A 20275-nucleotide genomic window follows, 5' to 3' on the forward strand; every position below is an offset into this window, starting at 1 on the left:
TAATTACTGGATGGATGTTCATTTAAAAAACATTAAAATCTGACGAGCGAACCTTCAACCACCGCTCGTAAACATAATAAAAGTAGCAGAGACAAGTGTATACTACTCACAAAAAGTAAGCATACAAAGCGAAGTTTAAATAAATTAAAGCAAACGTTCTGTAGGAATTCCAGTATGCCCAAACAAAATATTTTGAGAGAATTCATAAACTCTTTCCCTCGAGGCCGAAATTTGAGAATTTTGTTATGAATTTCGCTAAGGAATCCTATTTAAAGTATGCAAGAGGAGTGAATGGTGACGTACGATGCAATCTGCATTATTCATCATGTCATGTAAATAATTAAGTTTGAACCTGGCAAAACCAGTGGTCGATAGCATGAGCAACGCGTCATCCGGGTACGACGACACACAATCAGTCACACTGTACCGCCATCATAACGTTTGTTGGCTCTTTGGGAACATGGGGCAACCAGCTTTACTTTACATCCATTAATAAAACAACAATTGAGTTTACCAGAGACGTTAAGTGTCCAGCTGCCATGTTTAGCAGATGGCCTTGCTAGAATTGGTCTTCCGCAACCCATGCTTCTTGTAGTCATTAGGCGACTAACGGGATCTGTGGCCTGCCTGGCTGACTTTGTTGGGGTATGTCTTCGTATCTCAAATACGTAGATCGATAATGATGGACCAGGCTCAATTATTTACAGACCGCCTTCATATAAATACATGACACTCTGTTGTGGATAGCAACTCCTTTTACTCTTTATCAGGACGTTTTAGAGGTATTTCTTGCTCCTTCATCTTGGTTTCATCATCATTGTTTGAGGACTGTATCAAATTTTGTTGACACCCCTCACCCCCCACCCTCATTCGCACACATCAAATACAAGTAACGTGTTTCCATGACGTCCTCTCCTGCCTATAATAACTGTCAAGTTCCTAAATCCCAAATAACATTCAATTTTATTTATTTTTTTAAAAAAAACCACAAACCACCCATCCCACCCCACCCCTTGTAAGAAATTACCTTCCTGGGTGATCTCCCTTGTTGTGGAATTCAAGGTCAGAATATAGGTCCCAACCTCATGTTTGGCATGTTGACCACCCCAAGTCTGCTTTGCCTTAAAAAAGCACAAAATCATTATGTGGAAAACGTTATTTTATTCAAGCTGAAACGCATCATGTATAATTGATTCACAAATATCAGTACATTTCATCCATCACTTACATACCCTGTAATTAATACAAGCCATTTACTTTTGAGTTCCGCCTGTGAATAACATCCTTGTACTGCTACAGTTAATTACATAGATGCCTCCATTGGAGAGCTTGTCATTCAAAATATACACCTTCATCTTGTGTACTTCGTACAGAAACACATGTCTTACATCAGATGAGTGAGTGAGTGAGTGAGTGAGTGAGTGAGTGAGTGAGTATGGTTTTATGCTGCTTTTAGCAATATTCCAGCAATATCACGGTGCCTTAATCAAACATTTAAACACCGGACATATCTCTCTAAACTGACAGACCCTTTATTAGTGTACATATACTACTCAAAAGAAGTTAAGAACCTGATGATTGTTTCATATAACTATAGTTAATCTGGAAATGAACTATGAAAGAATTGGCTGGTCCTTAACTTCTTTTAAGTAGTATATATATTTGTGTATTAACAGCAATTAGAATTTATGGATAAAGACAGTATACACTTGAAAATTGGATTTGAACACATTTCAAACGCTATAAAAAAGTTACTACGCTGAAAGCAATCCCCGAAACACTGAAAACGTATGGTGTAAAACACAACTATGATACACGTATACAGTTGCATATATCAGGAATTACAAGTTGTATCAATATGATCACGTGAACAACCTTGACATGGAATCCAAATCAAACTCACGGAATGAAAAGAAAACAAACATATATGGTAAGTCAAGGCCACAATACATTATTGAATTTTCATCCAAATGTTCCAATAACGTTAGGCGGAGGCATTTTATGTTTTTTTCATATTATATTTCTTTAAAACAAACAGTGTAAGACATTGGTGTACATAAACTGTCAAGGGATGTTATTCACAGAAAACAACAAGAATTTTGCTAAGACTAGGGAATCATACGTGGTGTAGGTCATGAAGTAGGATGACGCAACGTGGTGATTTTCTTTACCTGTCGGTACGAAGGGACAATAAAACAATGTGTTGGGTAGTTCGTAGAGAGCATCTTCCCCTGGCAAGGGAGTTAACTGACTTTAAAATTCCAGTTTCCACCCTTGCCAAACTAAGCTGGAATTCTGGAGGTACCGGACTACTGGTACATTTTGGCTGGACTAACGAGTCTATGCATCGTCCAATCAAAATCGTGTAATAAACTAGACATCCGGTTTGAAAACATGGATTTAAACTTGCAGATTTCGGTCAACAGCAGGATTCACAAACTGTAGTGTACCGCCAACTGGGCGTCGACCTCTTTTGAAAATCTTTTCATGTTTTTAATCAAGGTGCTCAAGTCATTTGATGCACTTCGAGGGGGAAGACCCGTTATATTACAATATAGATCTTGATTATCGAATTGATTGTTTTGACTGGGCGCTGCCATTTTGTTTGAAGCAAATGCAAGGGATATGAGAGAGAAAGAATCTGATTGGTCGGTAGGACGTTCATAGAAGACGACATAACTCGTTATAGCCACTGGAGGCGCTACCACCGAGCCTGGAAATTCCATCCTAGTTTGGCAAGGGAGGAAACTGGACTTTTAAAGTCAGTTAACACCCTTGCCTCGGGAATAAGATGGTCAGTGAGGGGGTGATGAAAATACAATAATTAATTTATTTGACCTAAACAGGTTTTAAAAAGAAGTAAGATTGAACCTATCTAACAAGCAATGGGCAAAGCAATGGGCAAAGCAATGGGCAATGATACGAGTGAGTGGGTATTCTGGCCACTTGTGCAGTACTTCAGTGATAACATGGAGAAAGCTCAAGAACAAATATGGAGTGGTCACTCACGACCTGCACAACAGAAAATGTTAACATTAAGAGGAACACATAATGAACACATTTGGTTTAATGCCACTTTGAACAATATTTCAGTAATATCATGGAATGTCACTGGCCTGTCAGCTTAATGTGGGCAGAAAGCCAAAAGCGACACAGATCATTCATTGACTTTTACCACTTCAGATAAAAACCAATGTGTACGTATATGGTATTGATCAAACCAGATCTATATCATGGCGAGTCTTGGAATTAAACCCACAAGCCGACCATAGCATGACTAAGGGAGGCAACTCAGCATAATGCTACACCAGCCAAACATACCACTAAATGGATGTAAAATATAGGAATATGGTATGCAGAGGTAAGTCTTATGAAAATGTAAATCTGAAAATAAAACATTGGTGTATTGACTGTTTTAAAAAGAATTCAGAACAATGTAGAATATGAGATCAGTGAACACATGTGGAGTACGGACCTAAATTCAAAAGTCATATTTTTGTTTATTTACCATGTTAATAACATGGTAAATAAACACATTTTGCCATTAGGCCACACTTGGTTTTTTTTTGTTTCACATGCCTGCCGCCCCTACTAAAAAGCTGCCGGACTAAGAAATAAATTAAACATAAAAATATTTATTTTTATTGTGTCCTGCAAGCAATATAGACCTCTTATACAATACAAAAATGTTATATATAAATTCTGTGTCTACATCACCATCAGTGATTCAAGAGGCCAGCTGCAGTTTTAATTTTAAGGCAGAATGAGTTTCATGTGAATAAATATATGATTGACATTTACTTTTAGCTATATTTTAACCGACCTCATGTGGAAAAGATGGAATAAACCCGTGAAACATAAAATTTAAAAGATGTGGCCTAAAGAACAAATATTTGATCAACTTAATCAATGTTAAAGAGTTCCTGTTACCATAACTACAAAAAAATAGCACTAAAAATAGGGCTGGGACGATACACCAACTGTGCGATCAAATAATTATCACGATACCTTACTCACAAGCATGTGCTCTTATGTGTGGTGTGTAAGCCATCTTTTACATAGACAGGATGGCCAAATACCTGGCACACTGATGATTTACATTTGGCAGAGTCAAGTATGGCACAACAAATGATAATATGCATGTTTTTTCACTTTTAACTTGAACAACTGATTAGTGTAAAGTGGAACCTTTAATTAGTGTTTAGTTATTAAAGCAAACATTTAAGGTCAGAATCGATTTTTTTTACTTCGTGTGCGACTGTGATCGATACTTGTATCGAGAAGTATAAAATTGCGATCCACCGATGCATTGGTGTATAGTCCCAGCACTACTAAGAAATAACCCTGGCCACAAAAACATTGTCTTGACATGCACAGACTCTGCTATTATGGCAACAAAAATATGTAATCATCTAGAAATTTGGTTACCAGGATATCAGAAAGCTAATTCAGATATGATTCAGTTCCCATTTGAGGTTTGCTTTTCGAGAATGAGATCCATGTATGCTACTTCTATGAGATCACTCTCCTTAATCCCAAGCTTGGTCATGAGGTCATTGGCGATCTCCTGGCCTTCGTCCAAAGCCTGTCCAGGCTTCATCTGAACCTGCAACAACGACAACGAGGAAGAAGCTGGTGACTCATGAGGTTGTTACTGTGCATCATTACATCAACAGAGTTACTACATTCCCCCTAAAGACCCGTGAAGATCTGACAAAGAAGCTGGTGACTCATGAGGTTGTTACTGTGCATCATTACATCAACAGAGTTACTACATTCCCCCTAAAGACACGTGAAGATCTGACGATGAAGCTGGTGACTCATGAGGTTGTTATTGTGCATCACTACGTCAACAAAGTTACCACATTCCCCCTAAAGACCCGTGAAGATCTGACGGAGAAGCTGGTGACTCATGCGGTTGTTATTGTGCATCACTACATCAACAGAGTTACCACATTCCCCCTAAAGACCCGTGAAGATCGGACGGAGAAGCTGGTGACTCATGCGGTTGTTATTGTGCATCACTACATCAACAGAGTTACCACATTCCCCCTAAAGACCCGTGAAGATCTGACGGAGAAGCTGGTGACTCATGAGATTGTAGCTGTGCATCACTACATCAACAGAGTTACCACATTCCCCCTAAAGACCTGTGAAGATCTGACGGAGAAGCTGGTGACTCATGAGATTGTAGCTGTGCATCACTACATCAACAGAGTTACCACATTCCCCCTAAAGACCCGTGAAGATCTGACGAAGAAGCTGGTGACTCATGAGGTTGTAGCTGTGCATCACTACGTCAACAGAGTTACCACATTCCCCCTAAAGCCCGTGAAGATCAGACGAAGAAGCTGATGACTCATGAGGTTGTTATTGTGCATCACTACGTCAACAGAGTTATCACATTCCCTGTAAAGACCCGTGAAGATCTGACGATGAAGCTGGTGACTCATGAGGTTGTTACTGTGCATCACTACGTCAGCAAAGTTACCACATTCCCCCTAAAGACCCATGAAGATCTGACGGAGAAGCTGGTGACTCATGCGGTTGTTATTGTGCATCACTACATCAACAGAGTTACCACATTCCCCCTAAAGACCTGTGAAGATCTGACGGAGAAGCTGGTGACTCATGCGGTTGTTATTGTGCATCACTACATCAACAGAGTTACCACATTCCCCCTAAAGACCTGTGAAGATCAGACGAAGAAGCTGGTGACTCATGAGGTTGTAGCTGTGCATCACTACGTCAACAGAGTTACCACATTCACCCTAAAGACCCGTGAAGATCCGGCTAGAGAATGGGTCTTCGGCAACCCATGCTTGCCGTAAAAGGCGACTATGCTTGTCGTAAGAGGTGACTAACGGGATAAGGTGGTCAGACTCACTGACTTGGTTGATGCATGTCATCGTATCCCAAATGAATTGATCAATGCTCATGATGTCAATCACTGGACTGTCTGTTCCAGACTCGATTATTAACAGACCGTCGTCATATGGCTGGAATATTGCTGGGTGCTGCGTTTAACAACAAACAAACAAACATTCACCCTAAAAAGGTAATTCTTTCCAAGGCTAACAACCCAGGGAGGATTCTGGGATAGAATTGGTCCCCAGCATCTTATGCTTGTTGTAAAAGGGACCATTGGAGTGGAAGGACAGACCTGGTGATTTGGTTGGCTGCATCATCTACCCCAGTGGATTGATGCTCATAATTTTAATCACTGGATTGTCTAGTCCAGATTCAATTATTTACAGGTCGTTGGCTGCATCACCTACCCCAATAGATTGATGCTCATAATTTTATTCACTGGATTGTCCAGTCCAGATTCAATTATTTACAGGCTGCCATCATAGAGCTGGAATATTGCTGAGAAAATGCTGAGTGCGGCATTAAGCAACCAAATAAACAGCAACAAAACAGAGCTAACTGCTCAAACGCATTCAGTATTATTAAGCATCCTCTTGCATGATAACTAACTTCTGGATCAAACTTAAAAATACAAACCCATGATATACCAAACTCATTGATTGATTTCAAATTTAAATACATATTGCTACATAGGTAACTTTAATAATTTGATGGGAAAAAGTTTTATATGTGGTAAAAAAATGGCAGATTTAATTTCTTTCTTCCTTTTGCACTTCAAATCACCACAATAATGACTTGGTGCATTGAAGAAATCACTGGTAGACCATGGGATCAGAGTTAAAAAATAGGTCAATGTGATATTTTAGGGCTATTTTATCAGAAAATCTCACATGATACTTAGGGCTCTCACTTGCATGCTACCTCGTTTTGGGGGATTTATAGTCCTTTCCATATCAATATAACTTGGAATGGACTATAGGTCCCCCCAAGTGGTGGTAGGACCCCACAGCTGTACTTGGGTCGGGTGGGTACTGAGTAGGACCCGGATACCCACAGGACCACCCCGACCAGTGGTTAATCATGTGATATATTGTTTAATGACAAAAATGATCTAGAACTCTATGGTTACACTATAAGTGACTAATGTTTGCATTCCTTCTGACTTTATATGTTTGATTAAAGATAAAACTTCAGTCAACTTCAGTTTATGCATGACCAGATTGTTTTTATTCATGTATCTAAATAAATTTTGTTAGGGCTATGGTCAAACTATTCCCAGTCGGACATTTGGACCTATCTCTTGAGACCTACAGCGGGTACCCGGGTAGGGTCGGGTAATAGGGGTGTGGGTACCCGGGTAGTAAATTTGGACACACCCCAGCCGTACCCTACTGTATTATTTTAGTTACATCCGTGGAAGAACTAAGTTTGTTTTCCCCAGTTCAATCTCTGACACCAAATTTAAACTTGTGTACGAGTTCAAAAGCGCCCCCTTTAATTCCGGGCACTTAATCTATCAATATAATACTTCACAAATGCAGTGTGAATGTCTTTTTAACATCACAGTGTGCATATTCCAGCAGTATTGGCTATATCAGACTGGGCAAGGCAAACCAGTGACTGATAGCATGAGCACCGATCCATGTTGTGTGGGCCTCATGGCACACAATAAGCCAAATCACAAAGTCTGACCACACTCACAAACATGGGCTAGTTAATTTTTCTTCCCAGAAACCTCACTGTGTTGTTAAATCAAAGACCATCATGCATTTGGTGAGTGAGGGAGTGAGTGAATATTGTTTTACACCACTTTTAGCAATATTCCAGCAATATCATGGTGGGGGTCACCAGAAATAGGCCAATTATGGGAATCGAACCCAGGTCTTCAGCGTGATGAGCGAACGCTGTAACCACTAGGCTACTCCACTGCCCCTACATGCATTCAAAAATAATTAACAATTATAAAATATAATTCATTATACAAAAAAAATCTTTCTTTTGTTCCCTATACATTATCAAACAGGTAAATTCCTGGGGTTTTTTTCTGAATAAACCCAGGCCCCGCCAAGACTAAAATGAGTTGTCAGCCAGTATCATCTCACCTCTAACTCCATGAAGTCTCCAAGACCCTCGACACTGTCCACGTGAACCCTCGTCTGACCCACCATGTACAGATAACGCGTCTTCTTCACACTTCCCTTGATACCATACGCCATCTCTAGCGTCATCTTAAAGGTAAAACATGGCTTACACAACCAACACAACTGTATTTTCCTGTTTTTACCCACTGCATAAATGACAAAACTTTATAAAACCTTAGTTTACCTCAGTTCTTGCTGGTTTGAAGTACATGTACTACTTACAAGTGAGTGAGTGAGTGCTTGCTTGTTTGTTTGTTTGTTTGTTGTTAATGCCACACTCAGCAATATTCCAGCTATATGACAGCGGTCTGTAAATAATCGATCTAACCCATTTAGGCACTGAAGCTTCGCTGACTTTGTGCGCTGGCGATTAGGTGCCTCACTCTGGCAGTGTGGGTTCAAACCCCCAACGGGACTCAACCCCAAAAAGTACGAGAATCTGTACTTTACTAAGAAAGTCTTATCCCAAATATAACATTCATTACATTTGACCACTTTCTAAATGGCATCGTGTGTTCGTAAATTAATGTGGCCTAATAAAACACGTTAGAAAGGAGTGAGTGAGTGAGTATGGTTTTACGCCGCTTTTAGCAATATTCCAGCAATATCACGGCGGGGGACACCAGAAATGGGCTTCACACATTGTACCCATGTCGGGAATCGAACCCGGGTCTTCTGCGTGCCGAGCGAACGCTTTAACCACTAGGCTACCCGACCGCCCCCGTTAGAAAGGAAGAACATACAAACTGTTTGTAGCAGTAAGTCAATATATCTAAAGTGTTTACATTATAGCTTGTTCCACCAGAGTGCTATGTACACAGTTATTATAGCTAGTTGTTGTACCAGCACTGTACTGTAGATCATTGGGAGTTATTCCCCTTTAGTTGATTAAACATGGCTATAAACCAGACATGTGCTTTTGACTCACTAGAAAGTTGAACCTCCTAAACAGAAGTTCCAGAAGTCAATAAGACCATTACACTGTTACCTTCAGGTTTTCTGCATCGTCAGTGACACTGACATGATAGTTGGAGACCTTTGGTCCGGTTTGATCGCTGCGTTTGTAGTAGATCAGCTGGGCCTTAGCATCCTGCCAGTCATGGAAACAGGGAATAACAAAACACTGTGACAAATCGACAAACACAAATAATGTTTTTGTGTTGTTTGTTGTTAACAGCAGTCAATATTCCAGCTACATGTCAGCTTGTCACTAAAGTTGGTTGGTTGGTTTGTTGTTTAATGCCGCACTCAGCAAATATTCCAGCTACATGACAGCGGTCTGTAAATAATCGAGTCTGGACCAGACAATCCAGTGATTGATATCATGAGCATCGATCCACGCAATTGAGATCGATGACATGCATCAACCAAGTCAGCGAGCCTGACCACCCGATCCCGTTAGTCACCTTTTAAGACGAGCATAGTCACCTTTTACGGCAAGCATGGGTTACTGAAGACCTGTTCTACCCTGGAATCTTCACGGATATGTAACTAAAGCCTCGGCCAGCGGTCGGTTGTATGATCATTGTTAGGGTACAATATATACAAAACATCAACACCAGAGAATAATCAGTAAAAGGCAAAAAAGTGATGAAAATTATATGAATGGATCACTGAAAATCAGTGATGACACCAGGTATTCACGAAAAGGATAAGCATGCCCTGCTCTACCAGTAGCACCCGCCACTCACACAATTTGCATAAAAGAGTAACGTTGCATCCAGCATACTCCTGCCATACGACGGCAGGCTATAAACAATCGAGTCTGGACCAGACAATCCGGTGATAGCAAGTGTGGACTTGACAATCCAGTGACAGGATAGCACGTTTACTGACTAAAAACAATATGTTAACTTTTGAATTACGTACGTCTGCTGCGTACAAGTACGGTTCCCATGACAAACAGGGGGAACAGGGGGAACTGGAAATGATGCTAAAGAGTCAGTATGGATTTACGCCTCTTTATAGCAATATTCTGGTAATATCACAGTGTTTGTTTCTTTGTTGTCGCACTCGGAAATATTCCAGCTTTACAATGGTGGTCTGTAAATAATTGAGACCTGACAATCCAGTGATTGACATCATGAGCATCGATCTACACAATTGGGATACGATGACATGCATCAACCAAGTCAGAGAGCCTGGCCACCAGATCCCGTTAGTCGCCTCTTACAACAAGCTGTGTAGCGGCGACCTATAGAGAGTCTAACCTGGACCAGACAAACCATTGGTTATATATAATAGGAAACGTTCCGAATATGGGTTGCTGAAGAGCTATTCTCTACCCAGATCTTCACCGGGACAATATCACAGTGGGTGGCACCAGAAATGGTCTTCACACACTGTACCCATAGCGGGAATAGAACTGGATCTTCGCCGTGAAGAGTGAACGTCTTAACCACTAGGCTACCCCACCCCCCTGTGATAGGTAAGGTGAAAGGGGGTTAACATTGCGTTCATGATTACTGTACTTATATAGTGATGTGCGTGTGTGCGTCTCTCTGCTTGAACTAGACCAGACAAATGCAGGTTTTATAGTGCCAGCCCACTGAGATACCATGCTGCAGTGTAACATAGGTATCCATGGATACCCTGCTGGATACTGACTGTGAGACGACCAGTCTTTATTTCATTAATGCCGAGTGCAAGGCTGGGTAACAACTTGTGCCAGCTTTTATATCTTTCAGTATGATGCTACTGGGGATTGGACCGCCGGGGCTCTCCGGACAGACACTCACTACACTACCCCACGGAGACGATCTCTGAATGTGACAACTTTTAGCTTGAATATTTTCCTCAGTACTAAGACGAGAGAGGGAAGACCTCGTGCCTCAAGATGGTTCAGCTGAAACTGAGACGTCACGTGAACGTCAAGTACTGGGGACATGGCCAGTTGTTTCAATCATAAAAGAACAGGGTAATTTGATTGCATCATATCGTACTAACAAAACTCATAACAAGGTATGTTTGTGGGTCCAGACTATTTACAATATAACAGAGATATCATACCCTGGATAATCGAGGATGAGATATTGCTGACTTGTATACATCATCCCAAGCTAAGGTAGTTAACTGACAGTAAAAGTCCAGTTTCCTCCCTTGCCGAACTAGACTTGAATTTCTGGGCTCGATCATCGCGCCACCAGTGGCTATTACGAGTTATGTTCCTTTATGTCCCTCCTATTGACCAATCAGATTCCACCTCTCATATCACTTGCATTTGCTTCAATCAAAATGGTGGTGCCCAGTGAAGACGATCTGATCGATAATCAATATCTATACTGTAATAAAAAGGGTCGTACTTCGCAAAGTGCATCAATCACGTAAGCACCTCGATTGAAAACATGAAAAGGTTAGGAAAACATCTCTCAACGCCGCGTTTGCAAATACACAGGCAGTACACATGCTTAGTAAATCCTGCAATCGAGCGCATTTTACGTGGCATTTTATGAACCGGATGTTGATTTCGTTACATGATTTTGATTGGACTATGCATAGACTCATTAGCCAAAATAGAACTCCATGATTCCAGCCTAGTTCAACAAGGGTGGAAACTTTTATAGTCAGTTCACAAGATAAGAGATATGATATATGGACAATCGAGATATTGCAGACTGGTGTAAAACCTCACTCCCTTCTTCCCTTCCTCACTCATTCACTCACTCACCTGACTCTGGCGCAGCTTCAGTCGACCAGCAGGTGTGACGAAGAACGTGTCCTCCTGTTTCAGCGTGGTACAACCAGCATCACTCAGTTTCTCTGCAGTTTTTCGTAGAGCTTGGATGTCAGAGATGTAAGCCTTGATCTCAACGTTGACGGGCATTGTTGACTTTGTTCTGTGGAAGTGAAAGAAGCATTTATTACAAAGTCAACAAACCAACTGAAGCCATGCACATACATCCTCGATGATGCATGGTGATATATCTCCCTTGTATTATGATAAATACCCTGGAACTATTTATAACCATAGCTTCGTTTAAAGCCCTATTTTAATACTACAACACTGAAAGTAGTTGTACCATCAAATTACTCTAATGAGCGAGATACATTTCTTGTCTAAGGAACTGGTAACTTATTACAGGGGAAGGGGGCTGATGAGATTGGCCGACCACCTCAGGTGAGGTGAAATTGGGTTTATGTCAGGTGGTGGTGGTGGTATCAGGTGAGGTGAAATGGGGTTTGTGTCAGGTAGTTGTGATGTCAAGTGAGGTGAAATGGAGTTTTATTTCACGTGGTGTCAGGTGAGGTGAAATGGGGTTTTATGCCCCGTCGTGGTGGTGATGTCAGGTGAGGTGAAACGGAGTTTGACATACCGTGGTGGTGTCTGGTGAGGTGAAATGGAGTTTTACATCCTGTGATGTCAGGTGAGGTGAAACAGAGTTTGACATACCGTGGTGGTGGTGGCGGTGTCAGGTGAGGTGAAATGGTGTTATACGTCAGGTGGTGGCGGTGTCAGGTGAGGTGAAATGGGGTTATACGTCAGGAGGTGCTGATGTCAGGTGAGGTGAAACAGAGTTTGACATACCGTGGTGGCGGTGTCAGGTGAGGTGAAATGGTGTTTTATGTCACATGGTGTCAGGTGAGGTAAAATGGAGTTTGACATACCGTGGTGGTGGTGTCAGGTGAGGTGAAATGGTGTTATACATCAGGTGGTGCTGATGTCAGGTGAGGTAAAACGGAGTTTGACATACCGTGGTGGTGGTGTCAGGCGAGGTGAAATGGGGTTTTATGTCAGGTGGTGTTTATGTCAGGTGAGGTGAAACGGAGTTTGACATACCATGGTGGTGGTGTCAGGTGAGGTGAAATGGAGTTTTACGTCCTGTGATGTCAGGTGAGGTGAAACAGAGTTTGACATACCGTGGTGGCGGTGTCAGGTGAGGTGAAATGGTGTTATACGTCAGGTGGTGGCGGTGTCAGGTGAGGTGAAATGGGGTTATACGTCAGGTGGTGCTGATGTCAGGTGAGGTGAAACAGAGTTTGACATACCGTGGTGGCGGTGTCAGGTGAGGTGAAATGGTGTTTTATGTCAGGTGGTGTCAGGTGAGGTAAAATGGAGTTTGACATACCGTGGTGGTGGTGTCAGGTGAGGTGAAATGGAGTTTTACGTCCTGTGATGTCAGGTGAGGTGAAACAGAGTTTGACATACCGTGGTGGCGGTGTCAGGTGAGGTGAAATGGTGTTATACGTCAGGTGGTGGCGGTGTCAGGTGAGGTGAAATGGGGTTATACGTCAGGTGGTGCTGATGTCAGGTGAGGTGAAACAGAGTTTGACATACCGTGGTGGCGGTGTCAGGTGAGGTGAAATGGTGTTTTATGTCAGGTGGTGTCAGGTGAGGTAAAATGGAGTTTGACATACCGTGGTGGTGGTGTCAGGTGAGGTGAAATGGAGTTTTACGTCCTGTGATGTCAGGTGAGGTGAAACAGAGTTTGACATACCGTGGTGGCGGTGTCAGGTGAGGTGAAATGGGGTTATACGTCAGGTGGTGTTGATGTCAGGTGAGGTGAAATGGTGTTATACGTCAGGTGGTGGCGGTGTCAGGTGAGGTGAAATGGGGTTATACATCAGGTGGTGTTGATGTCAGGTGAGGTGAAATGGGGTTTTATGTCAGGTGGTGTCAGGTGACACTAGTTTTGCAAAAATAGTTACAAAGCAAGAAACTTAGATCTACTTAAAATTAAATTTACAGAGGCAATACCACTCATTCTACTTTTTCCAGTATAACACATCAATCTGATGATAAGTTTGCCGCTGGAAATATGTCTACACTTGAATTGATCTCGGACATGACAGTCATGATACAAGCCTCAAACTTTTCCGAGAACTTGTTCCATAAAAGGAATAACTCATGAATATTAATGACCCCGCGACCTAGTTTGGCGATGTTCATAGAAGTGAGTTCTGCTGTATTGTCATCGCATTTGTACATTCTAATCCAATTATAAATCATAATACTTATTAGCAGTTCGTAATGCGGGTTAGTTTACATTGTACATATTCTCAACAACAAGTGCGTTTAGTTTCGAATGTGGGCCCACCTCGAACTTTCGATTAGGCAAACGGAGTTAACTCCCTTCTCAACCCACCGATATTGCGGTTTCGCCTGTCTATATATATGTTTATTGTTCTAATTCATCAGAGAGAAAGTGATCAGGCAAATACAAATAACATTTTACTTCCTCTTTATAAATATGCTGATTGTTACTTTAGTACCAGGTCAGTCGATTCTGTAAACTAAGGATGTCTGAAAGCATCACCCAAGTGAGTGAGTGAGTGAGTGAGTTGGGTTTAACGCCGCTTTTAACAGTATTCCAGTTATATCGCGGCGTGTCAGCTTAATGCAGGAGGAAAGCCCGAAGTGATGCAGGTCTCAGACATTTATCACTTCGGTGAAACCCACGAGCATGGGTATGGCGCTGACAAACCTAGAAACATAATCGGGGCGAAACGGGATTCGAAACCCACAATCATAGGTTTCTGGCGTGCCCAAGGGATGCAACTCTGCAAAGCAAATCGCGACACCTTGGAGGACTGGGCCACCCGTGCCCCCGCATCACCCAAGAATTAATAAGGTGCATAATTAATTAATAATGCATCCACATGTACACTGGAAAAGAGTCGCTACACATACAATGAAACTTGTTTATATAACCCATAAGGAAAACATTATCGTCTGTGAAATAATTCCAATATTTGCACATGTACATATTAGCAATTCTCAATGCTGATCGGTTGTAACCTTATTATGCTACAGTGCTTCATTGTTGAGAAAAATACCATATGACATCATCCATTGTTCATGACGTCACAAACTGATTACATTACGATATCGGAACAAAAGGCTGCCTTCATTGAAGTTTCTCTTTGGCGTTGACATTTCATACATTTTATATAATTTTCTTTCTCAAATTAACAATGAGTAATATAAAGAACAATCTACTCGACACTCAGAATTACGGATTATCAGTTGATCGTGAATGAATGCTGTAAGTTCCTCGCCAAAGGTTTCATTCATTCGTTGGGACCTAGAATCAATAATTCCTCGTAGCTCATGGTTACAGGTATTCTCTTAATCCATCTCTGTGAATGTACCCAGATTAACAGCGTTCCTTTGTTATATACCCCTGGGAAAAAGTGAAGCACCTTCCCTCTTTATCATTCCCCACCTCCATGTAACCAATGCCTGAAGAAAAATTGATAACGAACATAAGAATACATTCTGAATTATTATCTTTAGTTTCAGGATATTTCTCCAAGGGGTCAACATTTTGACGTTTAAGACTGTGTACCGAGGGGATTAGGTGGCGTTGTCACTTGACAGTATGCTTTATAAACATGTATACTACTCAAAAGAAGTTAAGGAACACCTGATTCTTGCATATTGCTATAGTTAATCGGTCATGACATAATTATAATACATTGTAATATGAAAGAATCGGGTGTTCCTAAACTTCTTTTGAGTAGTACATTTAAATAAAACAAAAACATAGTTTGGTCGGGTAAAGGTCTAGATAATGTACCTAGCGGCATGCATAAGACTGAGGCTGGATTCGTACAAGTCTTTGACTCAGACTTCAAGGTCACAAACCTGTTTTCAAGGACACCATTCTGAAAGTTCAGATGAAACTTAATCAGCAAAATCATTCAAGCTTCACATTTTCCTCAACCGTCCCCTGTCAGATACTTTCCCCACTGTACAGAGCCAAGTTGCTCAGTGACAAGTCACCAGGAAGTAAACATGAACAAAACTAGGAAATTATTTTTGAAATCTTTTGAGTGGAAATTGGTTCCTGTTTTTAAAAATGCCAACACTTTTCAAGGAATGTCACTACAATTGCAACACATTTCAAGGACTGTCAGTACAATTCCAGCACTTTACAAGGACTGTCAGTACAAGTCCAATACTTTACAAGGACTGTCAGTACAATTCCAACACTTTTCATGGACCGTCAGTACAATTCCTGTACTTTTTAAGGATTGTCAGTACAATTCCTGTACTTTTCAAGGACTGTCAGTACAATTCCTGTACTTTTCAAGGACCGTCAGTACAATTCCTGTACTTTTCAAGGGTTGTCAGTACAAGTCCAGCACTTTTCAAGGGCTCTCACTACAATTGCAACACTTTTCAAGGCCTGTCAGTACAATTCCAGTACTTTTCAAGGAATGTCACTACAATTGCAACACATTTCAAGGACTGTCAGTACAATTCCTGTACTTTTCAAGGACCGTCAGTACAATTCCTGTACTTTTTAAGGATTGTCAGTACAATTCCTGTACTTTTCAAGGGTTGTCAGTACAAGTCCAGCACTTTTCAAGGGCTCTCACTACAATTGCGACACTTTTCAAGGCCTGTCAGTACAATTCCAGTACTTTTCAAGGAATGTCACTACAATTGCAACACATTTCAAGGCCTGTCAGTACAATTCCAGTACTTTTCAAGGAATGTCACTACAATTGCAACACATTTCAAGGACTGTCAGTACAACTCCAGTACTTTTTAAGGAATGTCACTACAACTGCAACACATTTCAAGGACTGTCAGTACAATTCCAGTACTTTTCAAGGAATGTCACTACAATTGCAACACATTTCAAGGACTGTCAGTACAATTCCAGTACTTTTCAAGGAATGTCACTACAATTGGAACACATTTCAAGGACTGTCAGTACAATTCCTCTACTTTTCAAGGACTGTCAGTACAATTCCAGCACTTTTCAAGGATTGTCAGTACAATTGCAATACTTTTCAAGGATTGTCAATGCAATATTGAAGCACTTTTCAAGGTCTGTCAGTACAATTGCAGTACTTCTAAAGGATTGTCAATACAATATTGAAGAACCTTTTAAGGTCTGTAGGTACAATTCCAGCACCTTTCACGGTCTGTTGTTACAGTTGCAGCACCTTTAAGGTGTGTAGGTACAATTCCAGCACCTTTCAAGGACTGTCAGTACAATTCCATCACCTTTCAAGGACTGTGATTTCAATTGCAGTACTTTTCAAGGTATATCAGTACAATTGCAATACTTTTCAAGGTCTGTCAATACAATATTGAAGCACTTTTCAAGGTCTGTCAGTACAATTGCAGTACTTCTAAAGGATTGTCAATACAATATTGAAGAACCTTTTAAGGTCTGTAGGTACAATTCCAGCACCTTTCAAGGTCTGTCAGTACAATTGCAGCACCTTTAAGGTGTGTAGGTACAATTCCAGCACCTTTCAAGGACTGTCAGTACAATTCCAGCACCTTTAAAGGACTGTCAGTACAATTGCAGTACTTTTCAAGGTATATCAGTACAATTGCAATACTTTTCAAGGTCTGTCAATACAATATTGAAGCACTTTTCAAGGTCTGTCAGTACAATTGCAGTACTTCTAAAGGATTGTCAATACAATATTGAAGAACCTTTTAAGGTCTGTAGGTACAATTCCAGCAACTTTCAAGGTCTGTTGTTACAATTGCAGCACCTTTAAGGTGTGTAGGTACAATTCCAGCACCTTTCAAGGACGGTCAGTACAATTCCAGCACCTTAAAAGGACTGTCAGTACAATTGCAGTAGTTTTCAAGGTCTGTCGGTACAATTGCAATGCTTTTCACGGTCTGTCAATACAATATTGAAGCACTTTTCAAGGTCTGTCAGTACAATTGCAGTACTTCTAAAGGATTGTCAATACAATATTGAAGAACCTTTTAAGGTCTGTAGGTACAATTCCAGCACCTTTCAAGGTCTGTCAGTACAATTGCAGTACTTTTCAAGGATTGTCAATACATGTACAATACGGAAGCACCTTTCAAGGGTTGTTACTGTAACTCAAGACTTAGTAAACTAGTAAAACGTAATTACTTTCCATTTAACAGGGTTAATTTCAAGCACTTGTCCACTTTGTATGTGCGAGGCATTGTGTATACAAATCTAAGGTACCAGGAACTGATAAACTGATTGTGAATGTGAGTGTTTGACTGACGAACTTCAATTAAACTTTGAAGGCCATTTAATGAGCCTGTGTCAAGAAGCCTTTTATCAACTATGGTCTGCCTCAGTTTGCCACACTCAGCACTTTTCCAGCTATAGGATAGTAGCCTGTAAATAATAAAGTCTGGACCAGGCAGCCCAGTGATTGATATGTTGAGCAACGATCCCCGCTGTCGGAGTACGATAACACACAATCAACCAATTTAAGACACCGAGCCTGACCAAATAGGTCAGCTCTCACCACCCTTTCTTTCAGAACCTTTCATGCATCTTCCCGAGGCAAGCAAGTTAACTGACTATAAAGGTCCAGTTTCCACCCTTGCTGAACTAGGCTGGTATTATGGAGTTACATTTTGGCTGGACTAACGAGTCTATGCATAGTCCAATCAAAATTGTAAACTGTCACGCAGATTTCAGTCGATTGCAGGATTTGCAAAGCATGTGCACCGCCAACTATTTGTCAACAAATATTTTCCAAATCTTTTCATGTTTTAACCAAGGTGCTCTCGTGATTTGATGCACTTGGCAATGTAAGACCCATTTTATCAAAATATAGATCCTGATTATCGATCAGATTGTCTTGACTGGGCGCCGCCATTTTGTTTGAAATAAATGCAAGTTATATGAGAGGTGGAATCTGATTGGTCCGTTGGAGAGGCATTGAAGGGATGTAACTCGTAATAGCCACTGGTGGCGCTACGATCGAGCCCAGGAATTCCAGCCTAGTTCGGCAAGAGCGGAAACTGGACTTTTATGGTCAGTTAACTCACTTGCCTTGGGAAGACACCTTTCATGTTAGCTGCACTATTTAGAGATGTGGCGATGCATTTGAGAAATGCATTGTGGATAATTAGCAGAGGTGGATCCAGGACTTTTGAACAGGGGGATGCAAATAAGACCAAAATTAAGCCACAAATCTACTTGACCCGAAGACAGGGGCATGCCCAGTCAGTATTTTATCAGTTTATCGTACGCTGTTCTCTATCTATATTGCAGGGATAATTCTTGGGTGGGGCCTTGTGCTTTTAGCCCCAAAATTTGAAAAAAAAGGACCACATTTTCAAATACAATGGGGCATTTTTACATTGTGCTGTATAGCCATACCTCTGGAATATTTGAAATTTTCACATAAAGGGCCCATGTCAGAAAATTCCTAGAGTGAACCCTGATATTGTGGTGCAGTTTGTTGACAATTTTTATTTAATAAAGTTCAGAAGTATATTTTGGGGGAGCAGCTATCATGGATATATTTACGACATAGTTTATCACAAAATTTCCAAAATCAAGGTACTTTTCGATATGGTCTGGTTACAAAACGATACATCAGGGAACATTTTGATAGTAAACCGACTGAGAGTCTCACTATTAGCATTACTTGACATGCAAGTTGCATGATTACTCAATACCGCAACCATCAGTCTTGTGGCCTCATTGAAATTGCAAGGATCGTTGGACCTATTTTTTTATGTAGAAAGAAGCTGTCAAGTACATTGGCAACTTGTCAAAATCTGGTTGAAAATCAGAGGCATTTGTCCTCTGTAAGTTCCTCACTGACTCCTTAATTATTATAAAAGGAAATACAGAAGGTTACACTACATTTAGTGTTATAGCCATAAACTGATATTAGATCTTAATAGGAACGAGCCATATGTGTCACAATTGGATTGAGAGTTTTGGCTGCCATAATGAAAGCTATTAGGCCTATCGGTCATGTGAATGACTTAATCATCCTCTTGTCTTCAGAAAAAGTTGTTAATTTGTTGGGTAACATGCAGTTTAGAAAATACTGTAATGGAATTAACCTGTCAATGTTTTGAAATTATTATGCAAGCAGTAAGATCTATTCTTATTGAACACCCCATGCAATCATTATAACTACATAGGTAATATCTTGAAGAGGCCTCGCACAGGTTTTACTAAATGACATCCACAGTAAGATGATATCTATGCTATGGCCGATTATGCACAATCACCTGATGCTTATTTGACGTGCCACATTCAGAAAACATTTACTAAGCCTAACTCTACTCAATATCATAATTTTAAATGTCAAAGAATACAAACTGTAAATAATGCACCTAAAATTTCCACTCTCGTGCTAAAAAAGTTCTCAGATGTATATTTCTTGATGACAGTATTCCTACGCGACCTATATTCCTTTTTCTGAATTATAAAGGCTTTTGTCGCTTTCATGATAATTGGTATTTATTAAATATCTCACCCATGTCAATATTTCAGACATACAAGGAAATAATTGTGAAATGAATATGAATACACAAAAATAACACTGCACTA

General features: G+C 40.7%; 1 protein-coding gene across 2 annotated transcripts; it reads right to left on the bottom strand.

The window, feature by feature from the left end:
* Positions 1–1163: 1163 nt before the first annotated feature.
* On the bottom strand, positions 1164–20090 carry LOC139461805 (adenylate cyclase CyaB-like). Of its 2 annotated transcripts, none has more exons than XM_071243276.1 (5): positions 20059–20090; positions 11680–11848; positions 9001–9102; positions 7974–8099; positions 1164–4606 (listed from the first exon to the last, which is right to left on the bottom strand). In XM_071243276.1, the coding sequence occupies exons 2-5, from the start codon at positions 11833–11835 to the stop codon at positions 4460–4462; spliced, it is 531 nt and encodes a 176-aa protein (XP_071099377.1). In that variant the 5' UTR covers positions 11836–11848; positions 20059–20090; the 3' UTR covers positions 1164–4459. The 2 variants fall into 2 exon arrangements, with proteins under 2 accessions (XP_071099377.1, XP_071099378.1); XM_071243277.1 differs by having other exon boundaries at positions 20045–20076.
* Positions 20091–20275: the final 185 nt, after the last annotated feature.

This window comes from Haliotis cracherodii, unplaced genomic scaffold (genome assembly GCF_022045235.1).
Source record: "Haliotis cracherodii isolate W230 unplaced genomic scaffold, xgHalCrac1.p SCAF_15, whole genome shotgun sequence".
In the NCBI taxonomy this organism is placed as follows: domain Eukaryota; kingdom Metazoa; phylum Mollusca; class Gastropoda; order Lepetellida; family Haliotidae; genus Haliotis; species Haliotis cracherodii.